The sequence below is a fragment of the Pelophylax lessonae genome (genome assembly GCF_965119305.1).
Source record: "Pelophylax lessonae genome assembly, chromosome: 4".
NCBI classification, from domain to species: Eukaryota; Metazoa; Chordata; class Amphibia; order Anura; family Ranidae; genus Pelophylax; species Pelophylax lessonae.
In genome coordinates this window covers 545,834,559-545,856,395 of record NC_138771.1, presented here as the reverse complement: position 1 = coordinate 545,856,395, position 21,837 = coordinate 545,834,559, and the positions used below count along the sequence as shown (strand labels likewise).

Genomic DNA, 21,837 nt, shown 5'->3' with positions numbered 1-21,837 from the left:
TAAGTGGACCCATTGTTTTTACTGATAAAAGAGTGCAAGATACTAATGCATCCATGTACCCTTGCTGCTTTCTTTCATGTTACCTGATGCTGGTAGATCTTCCCTGATCCTAAGGGTAAGGTGCAGCAGGAATCATTACCCCTTAAGTGCAAGATGCCCATCACCTGTTGGCTTCCTTTGGAGTGAACTATCAGTCGGTGATTATTTTTTTGAACTTAACTTTGTAATACACCTGGGACATCTACGATATATTTTCATCCCCGGTTGTGAACATTTTGAGAGCGCCACATCTTTGTCATTTCTTTGTTAAAAAAAAAAATGTTTGAATGCCTAAAAATGTGGTATTTTCATGTGCGTCCATGGGCGAGAGGCCTTATATGAGATTCTTTTATTATAGTCTTTCCCACATATGATATATTTTACATTCACATAACAGAATTGTTCACCTTGGTATGTATTTTACATATAAAGAAAATGCACAAAGTCCATCTTCAGGCACTGCTTGGGGAAGCTTTTGAGGTTTAGTATACAGTGTTCTGACTGGTCACTTTCACACCCATGTGTGGCGATTTTCTTTCCTTGATACCAGGATGTTCATCTTCTTCATCTTTACTTTGTGTTAATGGGAAGAGGTTCTCCTCCTCAGGTTTGGGGCCTCTGCAGGTAGAGCAGACACATTGATAGACAATCAGGCAGGACTAGAGCGTCAGAGAAGTTCTGTGAGGGAACACAGAGACAGATAAGAGGCAGAAAGCGTATTAGTATAGGGAGAAATCGCAATCGGTGTGAGTAGCATTCAATGAAAGAAACAAGACACATCATTACTATAATAATGAAGTCAATAAATTGACTACTCAAAGTGAGGTTGTATTTCCAAGAATGCACGTGTTTACATTTAGAGTTCATTGTTCCATGCCGAGACAGATTAAGACTAAACAGGACGCTAAGGTAAGGTAGCAGCTTTGAATCACATTGACAAGGACTGGTATAAATAGGAGCATGAAGGGTTTAGTTGAGTCATCTGGATATCCACTAGGCTCCTGCTTAGGCTGGCTTATGGTGGACCATCCCATTCTGATTTAATGTGCAGTTTCACATGGGTTGTTTTGGTGCATCAACACATGTTGTGCTGCATGGAACCCAGAGGCGTAACTAGAACCTTCAGGGCCCCGGTGCAGGAAACCATAAATAGCCCTACTGACCCCCTGCTGGGGCCCTTCCCTCCAAGCCCGGGGGACCTTCCCTCCAAGCCCAGGGACCTTCCCTCCAAACCTGGGCCCTTTTCTCCAAGCCTGGTCCCTTCCCACTGATCCTGGGGCCCTTTACTCCCATCACGGGGCTCTTTATTACAGTCCTGCATTGGGACCCTTTCACATGTGCAGCAGCCCCCTTCCTGCCATCCCCACCACAATAGCGAGAAGCCAGGGCCCAGTCGCAAGTGCAAACTTTGTGACCCTGGTAATCCTGCCACTGGTGTCAGTAGGACTGTGTATGGTGTCCGTCAGTAGAGCGGTGGACAATGTCAGTAGGGAAATGGACTTTGACAGTATGGCAGTGGATGGGGTCAGTAGTTTTTATTTTTGTCATTTTAATTGTATTATTTTTTTCCATTTTACTTTTCATTATTACTTTTTTTTTTTACAATTTTATTTTTTATTATTTTGTAAAAAATTTTTTGGAACCCCGTTGAGGGACTTTGATGAAATATCAAGGGTCTAAACAGCTAAACAGACCTAAAACAGATGTTTCACATTTGAGACAGAGAAAGGAGATTGAGGACACATCTCCCAATCTCCATCTCTGCAGCCTCACTGAATGAATGGATATGAAGAGCTTTGTACAGAGCTTCCCATCCATTCACAAACTGAAGCATAGTAAACACACTTTACTATGCTTCAGTTATGAATGGACACAGAAGCAATCAGTTCTAAATACCCTCTGTGTCCATTCAGAAAAGAAAGGGGCTGGCAAATTACATATTTATTGGCCCCTTTCCCCGCTCTCCATTCTAACATATCCCCCCCTCAGCAGCTGGCGGGAGAGGCGGGGTGGAGCTGGCATTACTGCGGGGGGGGGGGGGGTACAAGGGGAGCACACAGGGGGCAGCAGAAAAAAATTAACCTGGATAGGAGAGATGGAATATAGAGGAACTGATACTGTCCATTTTCCTCCTTCAGCCACAAGGGGGTATGTCCAAGCATGAGCGTTTTTTTGTATGATCCTGCATGTTGCGTTTTTAATTTGGCTGATCTATGCTAGTGAAATATGCAAAAAAATGTGCTGCCATGATTTTTAAATAGAGCCCCACCAAAATGAATGGTACTGCGGTACCATGCATTTTAGTGGGCAAAAACATGTATGCAATTGGTGGATGTGTAGGGGTGGCATTAAGAATTGCAAATGCACAATTACCGCGTTAATGCACTGCACCTGGTTTGAAAACGCCCTTATATGTAATTTTTAAGGCATAGTCAAGCAGTCATTAGGTTGTAAATCCCCCCATCCCCTCAGCTAGAACAAATATCAGTTTTACCGGCAGAAGTATAGATAGCAGCAGTGATCAGGCATTTTATTCTAAAGCAAGCTTGCTGTATTTATTATGATTTATATTGAATCTCCACGATTTTACCAAATTACAAAAAAGATACTGCTGATTGGTCACTAAATTGAAGTATACCTATTTTACTAACGGAGTTAGGGATCTTCACTCAATAAATTTTACTGAAGATGCATTAACTTTTAATGCCCAATCATGTGCAAATGAAATTAAAAACAGGAATTTGACTTTCACTTTATTGGATAACTGAAGTGAATCTTCAGTCCTCCATTTATTACGTGAACACTCTGCGTTCTTTTAGTTATTTAGTATCACTGTGTAAATGAATACTGTATATCCACTTCAAGAATGAACTTGCTTTCTCCTTCCTGCCCCCGCCATTTTTTTATATTTCAGCGATATCGCACTTTGTATGACAAATACTTGGTCATGCAACACTATACCCAAATGTATTTTATATGTTTTTCTGAGTCAGATACAGCTTTATTTTGGTGGTATTTAACTGTATCAAGACCAAACACTTTCACCCCTTCCTGCCCAGGCCATTTTGCAGTTTTTAGCACTGTCACACCTTGAATGACAATTGCTCAGAGATGCAACACTGTACCCAAATACATTTTTTATAATTTTTTTTAGACAAATAGAGTTTTCTTTTAGTGGTATTTAACCACTTCCGGAACGCCAGGCTGCGCAAAATCACATATAGGCAAGTAAACAAAATAAAAATAAAATCGGCGCTGATTTCTCAGTGAGTAAAACTCACCAGCAATAAAGTGAAATAAGGCACAAACTGTGTTGCATATTAAAACAAGGCAAAACTGTGAATCACCATGAATTGCGTACTATAACAGTGACCATGAGCATCATCATGTGCAAATATCGCAAAAAAAAAAAAAAAGCCGAGAATCCAATGTGCAAAGTAAATGGATAATAAGTGCTCAAGATGATATATCAAAGCAAACAAATATTGAAGAAAAACGTTCTTCAAGAAAAAGAGTCCATGTGCAACAGTGCAAATAAATAAATAAATAAAGTGCTTCAACTGCATGAAGTCAAAGGCAAACAAATAGTATATTGCATTAGATAGTGAGTAAATATTCATCAAGCAAAAGTGTCCATGTGCAAAGGTGTAAATTGATAGACAAATAAAGTGCTTCAAATGCGTGGAGTGAATCTTGTGAATCTTCAATTGCCAGCAAGACGCATTACCAATGTTAATTAATCCAAAACTTTTTTAACACCAGGCTTGAGTCAGGGTCCTCTTCCACATCAGGGGCTTTCTGAGGCCACTAGTAGATCCCCCCACTCATATAAGTAGATCAGCCAGTGAGTTGTACCACATCACTCTATTTAAACTGGTAAGGCAATCTTCCTGGGACTCCCCCTCATAGCAGGGACATAATAGAAGAGAACTTTATAGTGTAGTAAGTATAACAACTTTATTTAAGAACAATAGCAAGACTTACAGTTAAGAATCAGTAAACGAGTAGCCGCAATAGCGGTATTTCCGATACTTCTGGTCTCTGCCGTAGACCGGAAGTGACGCCACCCGTCTCCTCCCGACGCGTTGCGTCACTGACCACATGTGACTTTTTCAAGGGTAAACCTTTTATACATATAGGCAAGTGCTTTTGTGCAGGGGTTCTCAGGGGCACGCGCGCGCTGCCGGAGTGCCGCTCGTGCTGTGATCAGACACAGCGGGAGCCAATCAGCGGGTCCAGCGGCCAGCGGGAATGACAGAAGGGCCATCTGCGTATGTACACAAGGCAGACAGCTGTTCTGTCACCGAGGCAGAGAAAGCTCTTGTGTTTCAGCTAAGCTGGAACACAGATCTCTCTTTTCCTCTAGCACATCCACCCCACACAGTTGGAAAGCACTTCCTAGGAGCACACTTAACGCCCTGATCACCCCTAGTGTTAACCCCTTCCCTGCCAGTGTCATTTATACAGTAACAGTTCATTTTTTTTAGCACTGATCACTGTATTGGTGTCACTGGTTCCCAAAAAAAGTCACTTAGTGTCAGATTTGTCCGCCGCAATGTCGCAGTCCCGCTAAAAATCGCTGATTGCCGCCATTACTAGTAAAAATAATAAAAAAAAATAAAAAGTCCATAAATCCATCCCATAGTTTGTGGACACTATAATTTTGCGCAAACCAATCAAAAGAAACTTATTAGGATTTTTTTTACCAAAAAAATGTAGCAGAATACATATTGACCTAAATTGATGAAAAAAATTTGACTTTTTACATTTTTTTTATTGGGAATGTTTTATAGCAGAATATAAAAACTATTGTTTTTTTTTTTAAGTTTGTCGGCCTTTTTTTGTTTATAACGCAACAAAAAAATAAAAACTGCAGAGGTGATCAAATACCACCACTATTTGTGGGGAAAAATTATTATATAGATACAGCATCACACGACTGCGCAATTGTCAGCTAAAGCAGCGCAGTGCCGTATCGCAAAAAATGCCCTGGTCACAAAGAGGGTAAAACCTTCTGGAGCTGAAGTGGTTAATCCTTCTATATTTAGGCCAAATGTATTCTGCTACATTTCTTTGGTAGAAATCCAAAATCAGTGGTGTTGATTTACTAAAACTGGAGAGTACAAAATCTGGTGCAGCTCTGCATAGAAACCAATCAGCTTCCAGGTGTTTTGTAAAAGCTTAAGGCCCCTTTCACATGGGCGATCCGATCTGCCTGTCAGTTTTTTAGGCGGACCTGATCGGATGCTCCATGCATCCCTATGGGGCAGCGGATGTCAGCGGAGACATGTCCACTAACACCCGCTGCTCTCCGATCCAATTCTGTCCATGAAATCCGGACGGATGGAAACCCTATTTTTCATCCGTCCGGAGGATCGGATAGGATAGGATCGGATGAGAACGGACAGGCGGTCTGTTCTCATCCGATCTCCCCATAGAGGACAGCGGGCATCTGACAGCTCAGCAGGGATCGGCGGATTGATCCCCCCACTTAGCAGAACGGACTCCATCAGCGGTGCACCCATGTGAAAGAGGCCTAACTGAACAAGCTGAAGTTAGAAGCTGATTGGATACCATGCCCAGCTGCATCAGATTTTGCCACCTATGTGTATATTATTTAGTCTGTGTGAAAGTTATAGAGTCTACAAGCTATGGTAAAAAAAAATTGAAAATTGATCAGGGCTCGTGTACTGAATGCCTGTCTCACTTCTTGAGACCCTAAAATTCCAGGACAGTACAAAAAAACCCCTTCATGACACATTTTTTGGAAAGCAGACAGTCCAATGTATTTAGCAAGAGGCATGGTGAATTTTTTGAAATTGTAATTTTTTGTCACAATTTTTTGGAAAATAAAGAAATTAAATAATTAAATAAACTTGTCATATTTCTCTCACACAGCATAGGCATACATAGAATGACAACCCAAAACACCTTCTTCTATGCCTTTGAAGTATGGGGATACCACAAGCACATGAGAGCCTTTTTCACAGTCAGCTACATAGAGGAGCCCAAAATCCAAGGATTTTAGGGGCATACATTACACAATAATTTCCTGACTACCAACTATCACATTTTGAAGGCCCTGGAGCACTAGGACAGTGGAAACTCCCATAAAATGACCACATTTTGGAAAGCAAACATTCCAAAGCATTGTCTAAGAGGCATTGGGAGTCTTTTGAAGATTTCATTTTTTTTGCCACAAATTTTTGGAAAATATGGAATGAAAATGAAAATGTATTTTTTTACACACATTTATCAATTAAATCAATTAATAAGACATTGTCCCACTAGGCCATTTATATATAGTGTCCGTGTAGGAATCGGATAAACACAATATATATATATACAGTATATATATTTATATAGTGTTATGTTTGCAGGGTGTAAACAAAAAAAAAAAACATATAATGAGAGAAAGAAGGAGGCTGCCATTGCTGAGCTTTCTTTCTCCCTTTGTTTCAATAGTTGAGTCTCTTACCTGGAACAAGTAGGTAGAACAAAATCCCTCTACAAGATTTTCCTCTGACTTCCATGATTTCAATATTTGGTTTGGACACCATTCACACCAGCGCGACTTGTCAGGCGACTTGTTAGCCTGACAAGTCGCGCTCCCTTGCGGTCCATTGACTGCTACAGGACCCGATCTAATAGGAGCGACACAAGTCGCTCCGACTTAGAAAAGGGTCCTGTACTACTTCGGGGCGACCTCGGAGCGACTTGCATAGACTTCTATTATGTGAAGTCCGTGCAAGTCGCTCAAGTGGGAATGCACAAGTCGCCCCCAAAGTAGTACAGAGTCGTGCCGCCCCAGTGTGAACCGAGCTTAAGTGTTTGGTTTGGGTAAGGGACTCAGCATGTTTAAGCATTGTCATGAATATTTAATTATGCTGAGAATCCCAGCAGCAAGACTCTATGGATTTCTACAGCCACAGAGCCAGTACAGTGCCATGAAAGACCATCGGCAGTAATTGCTGGCTGGGTGAACAGTCACGAATAGCTGCTTCCGCCGACAGTTTAATTGCACTGTACATGGTTATGCAGCCTTAAATGCAGGCAAGAGGCCTAGAATTTATTTCATGACAAGTTAACATTAGAATTCTCTCCATATTTCCCTGCATGCACCAGTTCCAATTCTTTTTTTCTAAGGTTGCTGTTGTGTGCATGACTGATTTTTAATTGGTGGCAGTCACAAGTTTGTGTAATTCCAACAGCCATTTTTACTGAATATTTAGTAGCTCCTCTAAATTGATTAAATCTGAAAACAGTTTGTGGGAGCAGATGGAGGCACAAAGACTGAAGAAAAGAGGAAGGGATAAATAAATGTACATAGTGTAGAAAATTAACATAAAACGTAAAAAATTGCAATTGGGGATTTAAAGATGATATCAAAGTGCTAAATAGATAATAGATGCAATTTTCAGGACCACACATTGGTATGGTGACTCTATGGGGTTGATTTACTAAAGGCAAAAAGACTGTGCACTTTGCAAAGTGCAGTTGCTTCAAAGTTTAGTAAATGAGGTAAGACTTTACTTTACAAAAAATACCCAATCACAAGCAACAAAAAAAAAAAATAATTTTTGCTTGCACATGATCGGATGATGGAAGTCAGCAGAGCTTTTGCTCATTTACTAAGCTTTGGAGCAACTACTATTGCAGAGTGCACAGTCTATTTGCCTTTAGTAAATCAACCCTTTTGTGAACCAAATTGAAAAAGGACCTTTGGTGGTCAGTGCCGACTTTATTTATGGTGAACGTTGCCTTGCTAATTCCTCTATACAAAGATATATAAAGATACTGAATACAGAAATCGTTTACAAATAATCAAAAGTTTAATCATATGTTCCTCATCACATCAATCTGCAGCAAACAACAATCAACGAAAGGCAAGTTCAAAAGTAATAATTTCACATTCCTTTGAAATATGGCGGACAACAAGTGCATCTGTTGCATTGTGCACTGTTAGAGGGTAAATCCCCCCAATGGTGACACAGAGGGCAAAAAAAAAAAAAAGCAAACAAAGGCTTTAACACTTCCCTTCTCTATCCAAAACAAAAAAATAAAGTGTTGGCTTTTCGAAAACTTAAAATGGAACTGTACAACTAATTTGCACTTACATTATTGTAATCCTCGACCATCCTTAAAGTGGAATGAAACGGAGCTATAATCACCTTTCCTCCAATGGTCCCATCCCTCACCAGCACTGGCATCTTCTTCTGTGTGCCAGCTTTCAGCAATATTCAGTGACCCGTGCAAGATAATGTCACTCCTACGCATGCGCAGGAGCTGGTCATCCCGGCCCACAGGGACAAGGACCGGCACTGTAAGATGAGCTGTGCAGGCGCAACTCATTTTACATGCTGGGGAATGCTGAGAGCAGGCAGGTATTTGTATTTTACTGTAGAAGAGACATTGCATGTCTGCAATAAAGAACCTGCCTGCTCGTAAGTAAAATACTTCTATAAAGTAGTATGAAACTCAAAAACAAAAATGTATTATATTGCATTTTACCTATTCCTAGATGTGGTGGCTGCATTACTTTTCTTGCTTTAGGCTTTTTTTTTTTTTTGGTTTATTTTAACTTAGAGACCTAATCAGTAAGTCTGTTATTTTTTTTATCTACAGACAAGATGGCTACCTTGGGCAGATTCCTGTTCATGGCTCTTCACGTGCACGTAGGAGATGTGCATGTGCTCATAGGTGCATGTTCGCACGCACGTATGCACATATCACTGCTATATACTCTATCAGGGGCCCCGAGTCAGAGGTGTAAGAGAGGCCTTCCTCATTGTATCAGGCTCTTCTATCAAGTATGTGACACTACCTTTAATGCAGAACTAAAGAGTGAATACTTACCCTTCCAACAGTCCTTTTTGGGTATTTTCTTCTAAATGTGCTGGTCTTCGGGCCTCTTCATTGGCTGGCGAGGGATAACATCACTCCATGCACATCATCCCAGCACTCAGGGACTGACCTGTCACTGTAAGCTGAGCTGCGCACGTTTACATCGCTGGAGAAGACAACGAGCAGTGCACGTCTCTTCTGCAATAAAAGTCTGCCTGCTGTTCAGTTCCACTTTAACAGATCAAACTGTCCAGCAAAAATGACAGTTGAGACAAACCATCTAAAATGGTCTGCTCTTATTCATTTATGTAAAACATTTATCTCCAAAGGAAAGAAATGGTGTCTGTAACTTCTTACAATAGAGATGAATTAACTGTTTCCCAAAACAGTTACATCTAAGGCATACCACGGGTTGCAGGAAAGAAATTTGCATGATTCCCTCATTAACATAAACAGTGCTGAATCAGCAATCAGGGGAATCAGCAATTGTCTGCTCATGGCGGGGAGTGGGGGAAGCCATCCCCGCTGGTAGAAGACAGTGGTAATCGCAAGAGAATCTGGCAGGCTGATTGTACCCAAGTTGATTGATTGATCAACTGGGTATATTCAGCCTGCCTAATTATGGTTCGAAAGGGGTTGATTTACTAAAACTGGAGAGTGCAGGTTTTTTGTCAAAGCTAAAGGCCCCTTTCACACGGGCTTTTCAATCAGGTCTGCCTGTCAATTTTTTTAGGCGGACCTGATCGGATACTCCATGTACTTCTATGGACATGGACACCCATTCCTATCCAATCCGATCCTGTCTGTGAAATCCAGATGGATGGAAACCCTATTTTCCATCAGTCTGGAGGATCGGATCACATGAAAACGTACAGGCGGTCTGTGTTCATCCTATCTCCCCATAGAGGAGAGCGGGGATCTGACAGGTTCGTCTCTGCAAAGTAAATCGATTCGCCGATCCCAGCTGAGCAAAACGGAGTTCACCGGGTGGAAAGCCCATGTAAAAGGACCCTAACTCAACAAGCTTAGGTTAGAAGCCAATTGGCTACTATCAGGGCTTTTTTTCAGCTGGAACTTGGTGGAACTCAGTTCCACCACCTCTGGCTTAGGCCAACGGCTCCCTGCTCACCACTATCACTTGTTAACACAGACATCCGTCTTCTGTATTTACCAGTGACAGCTTGTCTCCCAGTGGCTCCCACAGAGTGCAGAATGGGGACAAGGGAGAAGCAGGTGCCCAGGGTGCATTGTGGGTGACGACACCCCCACTGGATGATCTCATTGCAAATGAGAGAGGCAGAGCCACCTACAGTGTCCGGGAAGGTACTAGAACCAGATGGGGGCTTCATACAGCAACATAAGTAAGACATGTGAAAGATGGGGGGGGGGGGGTTTGCATGCAGAGGTTAGAGCTGAAGAGGGATGAAAGTGAGATGTGGATGGGGGATGTAGAGGCAAGCAGCTTAACTCTATATTCTGTTTGTAGCACATCCCCGAAACCTGCACATAATGCACTCCTGGTATTTAATGCCCCTTTAATACCCTCTAACTGTTAGTGCAATTGGACCATAACTACTCTTTGGTGTGGTTTGGAGGGTGTGGGGGGAGGCAGAATTTGGGGGGTCGTAATTGAGTTCCTGCACCTATTTTCTGAGAAAAAAAGCCCTGGCTACTATGCACAACTGCACCACATTTTGAACTCTCCAATTTCAGTAAATCAATCCCAAAGTGTGTTAATGGCAGAATAACCAGGTGAAAAAAGCCAAAAAAAGAAAACGAATTCAGTCACCACCTCATTAGAGAGAAAAGGTTGGGGTTTGAGAAGTTCCACTTTAAGGTCAGGCAGACAATGGTGTCAATCAGTAACTCCACTTGTTTGAAAAAAAAAAAAAAAGAAAAATAACGGCATGTTTTACTGATTTACTAAAATTACTGAAATGTTTCCATGGCGATTGGACAGAATGCCCTCAGAAATGTAAATTTCTACCATTTTTTCACAGCATTTCTCAGCAGGTATTCTCTATTCATTAGGACTGATCATGTGACTACAGAAGGCAGATCCTCCAATCAGTAAGGGGAACGCGGGGCTGCAATTGTAGCTAAACCCCTAGAAGTTAGAGTCCATATTGTATATAACAGACATGGAAAGAAGGGCTGTTGTTCCTTTTTAGCCGAAGGAGAGTTCTATTTTATATACCATATAACAATATGATAATGGTAAACTACAGCAATGTATGTGGTGACATGAGCATTTTTTTAAGAGCAGGATGGGTTCTGCAGCAACTTGCAGGTCCTTCTTTTATATCTGTTCATCCACAAGAATGTGAGCTTTGCTTTTTGTGTTTCCTTTGAAATGTATTGAAAAATGAAACTACAGCATGCTGCAGTTTTAATCCTTCAGGTTCTGCGTTTGTACATTGCGTACAATATAAATCACATTGAAATGCATTGGCCGTTTTCATTCCGCTTTCTTTTGTTTAATTTTATTTCTGTGACAACCAGGGGGATGGCATCTAAAAAAAGGAAATGTACGAAAGTCAGAATGGAAAGTGAATGAAAACGGAATGAAAATTTTTTAATTAAAATTTATAAGTATGTTAAAACAAATTCTGACTTAAGATTGATGGACAAAAAAAATAAAGGGTAAGTATATTTTTGTGGGGAAAAAATAGCAAATGAAAAAAATAATAAAGTGCATACAGGACAGTTGCTACACAAGCCATACTATAATTTAATATTAATATTAATTACCTTTCCTTTTAAATCAGTAGCGCTGTAATAGTTTTTTAAAATGCAATGCAATATTGCATCCTGGAGGCGTTCTGTACACAGATGGTGTATAGAACCTCCCCAGAAATGTAAATTCCTGATTGTGCGATAGGCTTACTGATTTGCCAGAAGTTTGCACAAACATATGAGATAGATTTTAGGCATCCTCTGCAACAGAAACTTTTTTTCCGGTAAGTTACTCTGAAAAAGTTATTTCACTTCTAAAGGGATTCAAGCAACTTTCGTTATTAGGACACTGCAAGTGCATCAGCTGATTAATAATGAAAAGGTCACTTCTATTCGGATTCACTCTGCACACATCAAACAGCTGTTTCCTCAGAACAGAAACAGGTTGACATCTGCAACAAAATTGGTTAAAATTCTTGCAATGTACATTGATCACCCAGAAGGGATTGTTTTCATTTTTCATCAAAAGTGGAGTTATTCTTTAACCGCTTGCCAACCGTATACACGGCAAATCGGCTCTCCTGCACTTCTGTGTTTGAGGCGTGCGCACGCCCCGCCAGTGGCCCGCTCCCGCTGGGATTAGACACAGTGAGAGCTGATTGGCAGGTACGGTGGACTAGATGTCCACCGCCACCCGCTGATGCTTTGGTACAGTGATAGAACGGCGGTCTGCCTATGTAAACAAGGAAGATCGCTGTTTTGTCACTAAAGAAGACATGGATCTTGTGTCTCTGCTAAGTAGAGACACCAATGCATGCCTTCTTCTAGTACAAACACCCCCCCCCCCCCCACAGTAGTAAAGCACTGGTCAGGCACACATTTAACCCTTTGCGAACACAGAAAAAACCCTCTGATGGGACTTTGAAGGGCATAACACTGATTATATATATATATATATATATATATATATATATATATATATATATATATATATAGAGAGAGAGAGAGAGTAAATATATATATATAAAAATTCTAATTTTACTTTTACAAAAAATCTAAAAAAATCAAGAACAATAATACAATCACATGTTAGAAAATATAGCGACTATTTGGAACATGACCCTGTTGGGACACAGAGGTCCCTACTGGACTTCAGAGACCCAAACTAACTATTTACAATTTGCACATTTAACCCTTTTGATCGCCCCTGATGTTAACCCCTTCCCTGCCAGTGTCATTTGTACAGTGACAGTGCATATTTTTTAGCACTGATCACTGTATTAGTGTTGCTGGTCCCCAAAAAGTGTCAAAAGTGTCAGTTAGAATCCCGACTGTCCACCGCAATATAGCAGTCCCACTATAAGTCACTGATCGTCGCCATTACTAGTAAAAAAAAAAAAAAAAAAATTCCAGCATAGTTTGTAGACGCTATAACTTTTGTGCAAACGAATTAAATATATGCTTATTGGGATTTTTGTTAACGAAATATATATAGCAGAATACATATTGGCCTAAATTGATGAAGAAATTAGATTTTTTTTACATTTTTTTATTTCATGTGTTTTATAGCATAAAATAAAAAAATATATATTTTTATTCAAAATTGTCTGTATTTTTTTGTTTATAGCCCAAAAAATAAAAAATGCAGACTATAATAAGGCAAGGTTCCTTAATATATATTCTGAACATACTTCATTCAGAGTTCTGTGCAGCAGCTGAGACATCATTGTGGCTTGGCTATTGAAACACATGAAGCCTGCGAACCAGGAAGAAAGACTGGGTGAAGATGGAAGCCCCGATAACGGTGACAGCATGCCATTGGAGAGCTTTGTTTTAAGGTAAGTCTGTCCTAATGTGCTAGTATGATGTGCATATTAGCGCGTTATGACATTATCTTGCAGGGTCCCAGTTTTTTTATTTATTTTTTTACAGTTAACCACCACTTTAATTGCTAATCAAAAATCAATGAGTCATTTAGCCAAGGACAATAAGACTCATACGTAATGGCCCAGAAGGCTGGAGAACATAGATAGTTTTCTAAAGTCAGGCTTGGGTCACACGGGAGGCCGCGAGCCCTCTTGACCTTCTTCCTGAGCAGGGAGATGAAGCTTCTCAAGACTGTACATGTGCAATGTGGTTATCATTTCAGGGTTAAAACAGGCAGTGCAGAGACAACATATCTTTTCCTCACAACCTGTCAAGACCCTCTGAAAAGTGATCCACAGTGGATTGCTTTTCACATCTGCAACTATGGTATCTGCAGGATGGATGATGCACTTTGTTTTGTGAGGGTTTTTTTTTGTAACTATTTTAGTAAATACATGTATGTTGTACACAATGGGGATGATTTACTAAAACTGGAGAGTGCAAAATCTGGTGCAGCTGTGCATGGTAGCCAATTATCTTTTAAATTTAGCTTGTTTAATTAGGCTTTGGCAAAAAAAACTTGGAGCCAATTACTGGCGATGGCACCGTCCAAATTGGTGCAACGCCATTTTTGCGGCGCCGCACCGATTCCCAAAAGTAGTTTCTGTACTACTTCTGGCGATTTGGGGGGGGGGGGGGGGAGGGGGACGCACAGGAACCCACACAGATGTTTGTGAAATCGCCCCCAAAGTTGGACTGAAATGCCGGCTTGAAATTGTGCGAGTTCAACTGAACTCGCATGATTTCAAAACGGCCTCCGTGTGACGTGAGCGGAAGCTGATTGTTTTTTATGCAGAGCTGCATCAGATTTTTCACTCTCCAGTTGTAGTGAATCAACCCCAATGAGTCTGTCCTCTTCTGCATCTCTCTAATACTGGATCCATAAAGGACATTCACAGAAGGCCTCATTCTGCCTCTAAGCTGATTTAATTAGGAGCATATAGACCTTCTTTTTGCTAGAGGGTCATATACATTTGGTGAGTACGTGTGGCCACTGGGGGTTTCTATGAACAGTGGATGAAGCACTAATTTAGCAAAGAGTGATTTATTGAGCACCCTGTTTTTTTTTTTTCTTTTTTTGCAGCACTATCTAATTTGCTGTCATTGATGGCTGGACATTTATGAATTGCACATGTACAATGTACATTTAATACCTGTACACTTATTTATTTATTAATGTGATGGTTTAAACCTGCCTATTTTATATTTGATGAATTGCACATTTATTTGTGAACTGGTAAGCAATTTCAGGCATGAAGGTTTATTAAATTGATTAATATGTGACATTCATTGGGATACATTTATTAACTTCAAGCACCTTTGATATGTCAATTTGATATTGTGACAGGAAGTCAGGTAAATCTGGGAATGTAGTCACAGGAAGGAGATACATTCCCACCTGCTTTGAAAAGTTCACTGATACTATAGGGTGTTGGCTGCAAAAAGAGCCAGCAGGAAGTTGAAAACCATTCAGCTGTTCAGAATGAGGAGATCAAGGCCTCTATAATTTGTTCAGAGAAAGTCCTATTGATTGCTGCCTCCTGTCGCCGTGTGGGCTGGGAGAGGAAGGCAGACAAACGGCTGCATCCTGACGCCATGTGGGTAGAGGACAGTCCTGTGTGCCCCCTGAAAGCTGAGTGAGCATGGGGAAGACCTCCTGAAGCGGTGTGCGCTCAGGAGGGTAAAAACGAGTGAAGACGTCTCAAAGGTGAGAAGACGAAGTGTTTCTGTGTGAAAGAAAACAAAGGGACATGTTCAATGGACAATGTTTGTGCTGTGTGAAAAGCAAACAAATGGACATTTGAGTGTCTGCTGTAGGATCAGCAGTGTCGGCCCAACAGTAGGTTGGGAAGACTTCTTAGGTAGGTTCCAGCGTGAGAAGGTAGCCGCCCACAGAGGCAAGGATTTATTTTGTGTTTTATTTTATTTTGATGTTTTGCTGCATGCACTTGTTAAAACAAATTGGAAGAATAAACCATAAACCTGTTGTTTGCAAGCACTTTTGGGCTATTTCTCTGTGAAAACGCACCCCCAAAGGGGTCATCCACGCCTACCACCGAGCTAATCCCTTACATATGGTGGAGGATGCGGGCATAAGCAGAGATCCCTGCAAGGAAGTGCAAATGTTTGATGAACTTTGTCTGGTGCATGAGATTGCACAATCTATGTGTGCAGGAGAGAAGATCCTGACAGAAAAAAAAAAAGTGTTTTAAAGAGACAGCGGTCTCAAAATTATTTGATGAACTTTGTTGTGTCTGGTGCAAGTGACTGCACAAACTGTGTGTGCAGGAAAAGAGATCTTGCAAGAGAGAGAAAAACTACATGTGTTAAAGAGACAGTGGTCTGAAATTTTTTGCTGGACTGTGAAAAATTTGTTTGTGGAGTTATTGAAGATGGGGCGTTCAAAACGCCTGAAGAATGCAAAGATAGATGAAATGAGAGACCGGATTCTATGGATGGAGGGGATGTTACCGTCTGAACCAGCCCCATCCATGCCTAAAGAGAGTATACTAAAGAGGAAGGTTGTTGTCCCTAGCAACACTGATGAAACTGCTATGGAGACGCAGTGTGCTCAGATGAAAAGTAAGCTCAAAATGGAGGAGATGTTGAAACAACTGATTATATCAAATACAGCACAACAGCAGGCAAATGCAGCTCAACAGCAGGCAAATGCGGATTTTCAGCGGAGCTTTGCAGCTCAACAAAAGGCTCATCAAGAGAGCATGGCAGGCTGGAAACAGAGACGCCAGCAGCCAATGGAGGCCATCGGTTTGGAAGAAACCGAGTATGTGTGCAGGGCTGAGTTGGATGCCTTGCAACGGAAAATGGAAGAAAAGGAACAAGCCTTGGAATTGCTTAAAATGGAGCATAGAAACTTGCAGGAAATGAATGAACTACTCAAGTCTCATGTGTTACAGTGGGAAGAATCCACTGCTCTTCTTTTGGTCGAGTTGCAAAAACGCAGAGAGACTATAATGGAGAAAGATACCATCCTCATGGAAAAGGAAAGTGAAATTCAGACTTTGCAGAAGCAAAGTATGGCTGATATGTTGGAGTTGCGTAATCAGCTGGAAAAAAGTCTTCAGTGTTTGGAAGTTACAAAAATAGACCTGCAGGAGTCGCAGGAACAGAATGTCGCTCTGAAAGCGACATTGTCTCTCAGCGACAAAGAGAAAAGTGAAAGAGAGGCTAAATTACTGAGTACTGTGTATGAGCTCACTACTTTGAGCAATGTGGTAGATGAATTACGTGCAGACTGTGAAAGTTGGAAAGGTGAAGCCCAACGTTTCCAGCAGCAGTTAAAGGAGAAAGAAGCCTGTGTGGCAGAATTACAGTCTCATTCCCAGAAGCTAGCCAATGAGGTGAAAGCTCTTATGCAGGGAAAAGGAGATTGTGAACATAAGAGGGAAAAAGTAGAGGCACAGCTTCTGGAATCGCAAGTGAAGGTGTCAGAAGGTGACCGATTGTGTGCTAAGCTGTCAGAGAAGGCAAACCGACTGCAGGTTGAGTTGGACAATGTTACAAATCAGCTTTCTCAAGCAGACAGCAAATCTAGAGAAATTGCGGAAGATTTTTCTATCTTGGAATCGCAGCTGCAAGACACGCAGGAACTCTTACAGGAAGAGAGGTGTCAAAGGCTGAGTTTTAGCACAAAGCTCAAACAAATGGAAGATGAGAAAAATGGCTTCCTGGAACAATTAAAAGAGGAGGCGGAAGCAAAGAAAAACCTATCAGAGCAAGTCGCAACATTGCAAGCTCAGATAGCGGATATGAAAAAACGCATGGAAGAAAGCGTTGGTTCATTACAGTGTGTTGAAGATGTGAAAAAGAAGTTTGATCAGATGCTTGGTGAAGAGAAGACTGTGTCTGCAAAATATGCAGAAGAACGCGCACGTGAAGAAACGGAGGTGCGTGATAACGAGAGCAAAGCCCTGTTCTTGGCTCGCTCTTTGGAGGAAGCTCTAGAGTGTAAGGCTGAACTAGAAAGAGTTAACCAACAGCTGTGTACAGAAATGGAAGATTTGGTCCGCTCCAAGGATGATGTTGTGAAAAGCGTTCAGGAGCTAGAAAAGTCTAAACGAGCCTTAGAACAGCAAGTAGAAGAGATGAAGATTCCGTTGCAGGAACTGGAAGAGGAATTACAGGCAACAGAGGATCTGTCCCAAAGAGGGGATAGTGTGCCTGATGCAGTTTTTAAAAGGATCAGTGTTTTGGGGTCTGTCCTGAGTGAGCCTCAGAAATGTGATGACATGTGGCTTGAATCACCCCTGTGGAATAAACCGTTCCTTCAAAAACTTCAGCAAACAAAGGAGCTGTGTAAGAAATGTGATGTTTTCTCAGTTCAGGCTGAAAACCTAGTGGAGAAAACTAAAGCGGAGAAAACTAAAGCAAGTGATATAAATCTGGGAGAAAAAAGCAAACGCCACCTAGTGGAGAAAACTAAGGCTGTTGATGAAAACGTGAAGCAAATTAAGTTCAAGTGCCTTTCAGGGAATATTTCCAAAATGGAACTGGTGAAAGACAGGTGGCAGAAATTTGATCGTGATCTTGAGATACATTCCATGTGGAATTCAGATAGAGAAAAGGAACTAGGTGACCTTGAGCGGTCAAATAGTTCAGCAGAAAGTGCATTGAAGAAACCTGTAAAAGAATGTGTTGCAGTTCCATGCTTCTTCACTGATGCAGAGAGGAGGTCTATAATGGATACCACCCAGATCGCTGGGTTCAACTGTGTTGTTGCCTTTGACCCCTATGTTGGTGGAAGGAAAGTTGATGATGTTCTGGTTGGCTACTTCTGTGAAGAGTTTGGCAAGAAATATAAACTGAATATCAAATCAAATAGTAGGCCTTTACTGCGACTCGCTCAGGAGGGCGAAAAGTTTAAGAAGTTGATGAGTGCAAATGCTTCAGATCTGCCTATGAATATGAAATGTTTGAATGATATTGATATCTCTGGGAAAAGGAACAGGGGTCACTTTGAAGAAATGTGTGACAGCCTGTTGTCTCAATTGGAAAATCCTCTGCACAGCATCTTAGAGCAAGCAAAGCTCAAGAAGGAAGATCATTCCCTTTTACAACAAAAAGTCAATGATTGTGTACAGCTGTATGGAGAGGCAACTCAAGTCACAGAGGGATGTCAAGAGTCCCTACTTGGAACAAAGCTTAGTGAAGCAAAGGTTCTCAAAGTTTTGTGGAAAACATTTATGGATTGCAGAGAGAGGCGTCTTAAGAATGTTGAAGACCTTAAGACTAGCCCAATTGAGTTGCCTATGGATCACGGTCCTCCATGGTGGATTGGACAGACGGTTATGAGGGACAAGCTGTCTGACATTTATGAGAAAGCTGTCAATGAAGATGACAGAAACGAGAAGGAGCAAAATTATGCCAAAAATGCAGTTGAAGAATGTGTATATGAGATGAGAGACAAACTGTGTGGCATTTATGAGAAATCTGTCAGTGAAGATGACAGAAACAGTTTCATCCGGAAGCTTGAGGATAATAGGAGGCTTATCAGTGAGTCAGCAGTGCCTGACACATGCGTGCCTGGAAATATGTGTCCCAACCCTAGGGTTGAAACAAGAGGGGGGGGTATGTGACAGGAAGTCAGGTAAATCTGGGAATGTAGTCACAGGAAGGAGATACATTCCCACCTGCTTTGAAAAGTTCACTGATACTATAGGGTGTTGGCTGCAAAAAGAGCCAGCAGGAAGTTGAAAACCATTCAGCTGTTCAGAATGAGGAGATCAAGGCCTCTATAATTTGTTCAGAGAAAGTCCTATTGATTGCTGCCTCCTGTCGCCGTGTGGGCTGGGAGAGGAAGGCAGACAAACGGCTGCATCCTGACGCCATGTGGGTAGAGGACAGTCCTGTGTGCCCCCTGAAAGCTGAGTGAGCATGGGGAAGACCTCCTGAAGCGGTGTGCGCTCAGGAGGGTAAAAACGAGTGAAGACGTCTCAAAGGTGAGAAGACGAAGTGTTTCTGTGTGAAAGAAAACAAAGGGACATGTTCAATGGACAATGTTTGTGCTGTGTGAAAAGCAAAAATATGGACATTTGAGTGTCTGCTGTAGGATCAGCAGTGTCGGCCCAACAGTAGGTTGGGAAGACTTCTTAGGTAGGTTCCAGCGTGAGAAGGTAGCCGCCCACAGAGGCAAGGATTTATTTTGTGTTTTATTTTATTTTGATGTTTTGCTGCATGCACTTGTTAAAACAAATTGGAAGAATAAACCATAAACCTGTTGTTTGCAAGCACTTTTGGGCTATTTCTCTGTGAAAACGCACCCCCAAAGGGGTCATCCACGCCTACCACCGAGCTAATCCCTTACAATATCTATTGGTGGTTTTGTATCTTTGTTGCTGCATTTGTTTTTATTTTATAATTCACATGTTTTGCCACAGGTTACTGCAAAGTGATGTGAGATTGAGCCATAAATATAACTTGAGTGAGCAAATGCAGATGGTGAATGTACTATACAGTATACCTCCAGCAAAAAATGAAGAATTGAATGATCATGATCAGTGTCTTTATTAAAGACATATGAACACAAAAGTCAGTGAGTATGTTGATGTATAGTAATGTCATAATCAGGAAGTATGTGGACTTGTAGTGACTGATTTCATTAGCTATTTCATCAGAACCATCAGAGCCATTTTTGCAGCAGCAATGCCACAAAACCTGAACTTTTGGGCTCATGCACACAGGTACTTTGAGCATAAGATGTAAAATGGGGGTGTATTTCTGCGCCAGGATAACACAGCCACTGTGTACAACCGCCCATAGTAATTAATGGCTGTATGAAACTGTAGGCGGGTTTGCCCTGTTACCTAAAGTGGTTGTCAACCTCAGTCATGAAATCTGAACAAAGCACATACTGTGTATCTGTAGTGTTTACTTGTCTTTCTCCAAAGCTCTAAGTGTTGTTTCTCTCTGGTGCTTAGTTCCTCTTTTATCAGCATGAGTCACTTCTGACAAGTTTTCCCTGCACATGAGATACATTTGTGACAGGTAGGAGAGCTCAGCATGCAGCTTGTCTATTCAGAACACAGCTTTCTATCCTTCCTTCAGCCCTGTGCCTTGCCTGAAGGGGGTGTGTCTCTTTCCTCCAATCAGATTTCACACACTGTAACTGCAGCTCTCCACCCCCTCCTCTTTGATACTGACAGGTGAAGAAGGATTTTATCACAATTCACCACTTTTGAATGGCTGTAGAGAAGAGAAGACTGTAGATAAACAAGTAAAACGTATGTACTGCAAAATGACGTACCTGTACGCCGCTTCGCAGGACTGCTAGCGGGGTACACATGCGTGCGCGCCCATTGGCCACATGGGGAGCCAATCAGCGGGTCCGGCGGCCACGATTGCTGCCGGGCACCCACTCGCTCCCCATGGAGACAGAACATCGGCCTGCCATTGTAAACATGGCAGCCCGCTGTTCTGTCAGTTAAGAACACAGGTCTTTGTGTTCATGCAGCAAGCCCATCCCCCACACAGTTAGAAATCCCCACCTATGGTCATATTTAACCCTTTTATTGCCCCTGGTGTTAACCACTTTTCTGCCAGTGTCATTAGTACAGTAACAGTGCATATTTTTAACACTGGTCCCCCTAAAAGTGTCAAAAATGTCAGTTAGATGTCTGTTCTATCCACCACAATGCCGCAGTCCCGCTACAAATCGCTGAACGCCACCATTACTAGTAAAAAAAAAAAAAAATTACATAAATCTTTCCCCTAGTTTGTAGATGCGATAACCTTTGTGCAAACCAATCAATACACGCTTATTGGGATTTTTTTTTACCAAAAATATGTGGCAGAATACAAATTGGTCTAAAATGATGAAAAAATTAGATTTTTAATTTTTTTTTTAATTGGGAATGTTATATAGCAGAAAGTAAAAAATATTGTTTTCTTTTTCAGAACTGTCGCTCTTTTTTTGCTTATAGCGCAAAAAATAAAAATTGCAGAGGTGATCAAATAACACCAAAAGAAAGCTCTATTTGTGTGTAAAAAGGACATCATTTCTTTTTTTTTTTTTGGTACAGTGTTGCACGACTGCACAATTGTCAGTTAAAGTAACGCAATGCCGTATTGCAAAAAATGGCCTGGCCATTAAGGGGGTAAATACTTCCAGTCCAGAAGTGGTTAAATAAACACATATAGGTGTACAGCTTTACGCAAGTGCAAATTTAAGCAATTGCTTATGTAAACTTGCCTACAAAAGTTACCCTGGGTGCAAAAATATGCCCGGGCCCATGTGCATGAGCTTTATAGTCGCAACTATAAATTCTTTGTTTGGAGAGAAGTAAACAAGGCTCATGAAGAGAAGCACCCTATTCCTACCGTGAAGCATGGAGG

General features: G+C 41.4%; 1 protein-coding gene across 2 annotated transcripts in view; it reads right to left on the bottom strand.

Annotated features, from left to right (window-relative positions):
* Positions 1–359: 359 nt before the first annotated feature.
* PROM2 (prominin 2) overlaps positions 360–21,837 on the bottom strand; it is a 127,820-nt gene continuing 106,342 nt past the window's right edge. Inside the window, exon 23 of one of the 2 annotated variants that reach the window (XM_082253152.1) lies at positions 360–657. In XM_082253152.1, the coding sequence (XP_082109278.1) occupies positions 522–657 (136 nt within the window). In that variant the 3' untranslated portion in view covers positions 360–521. Of the gene's footprint in view, positions 718–21,837 lie in introns of both variants that reach the window. The other variant, XM_082253153.1, reaches the window with a different exon arrangement.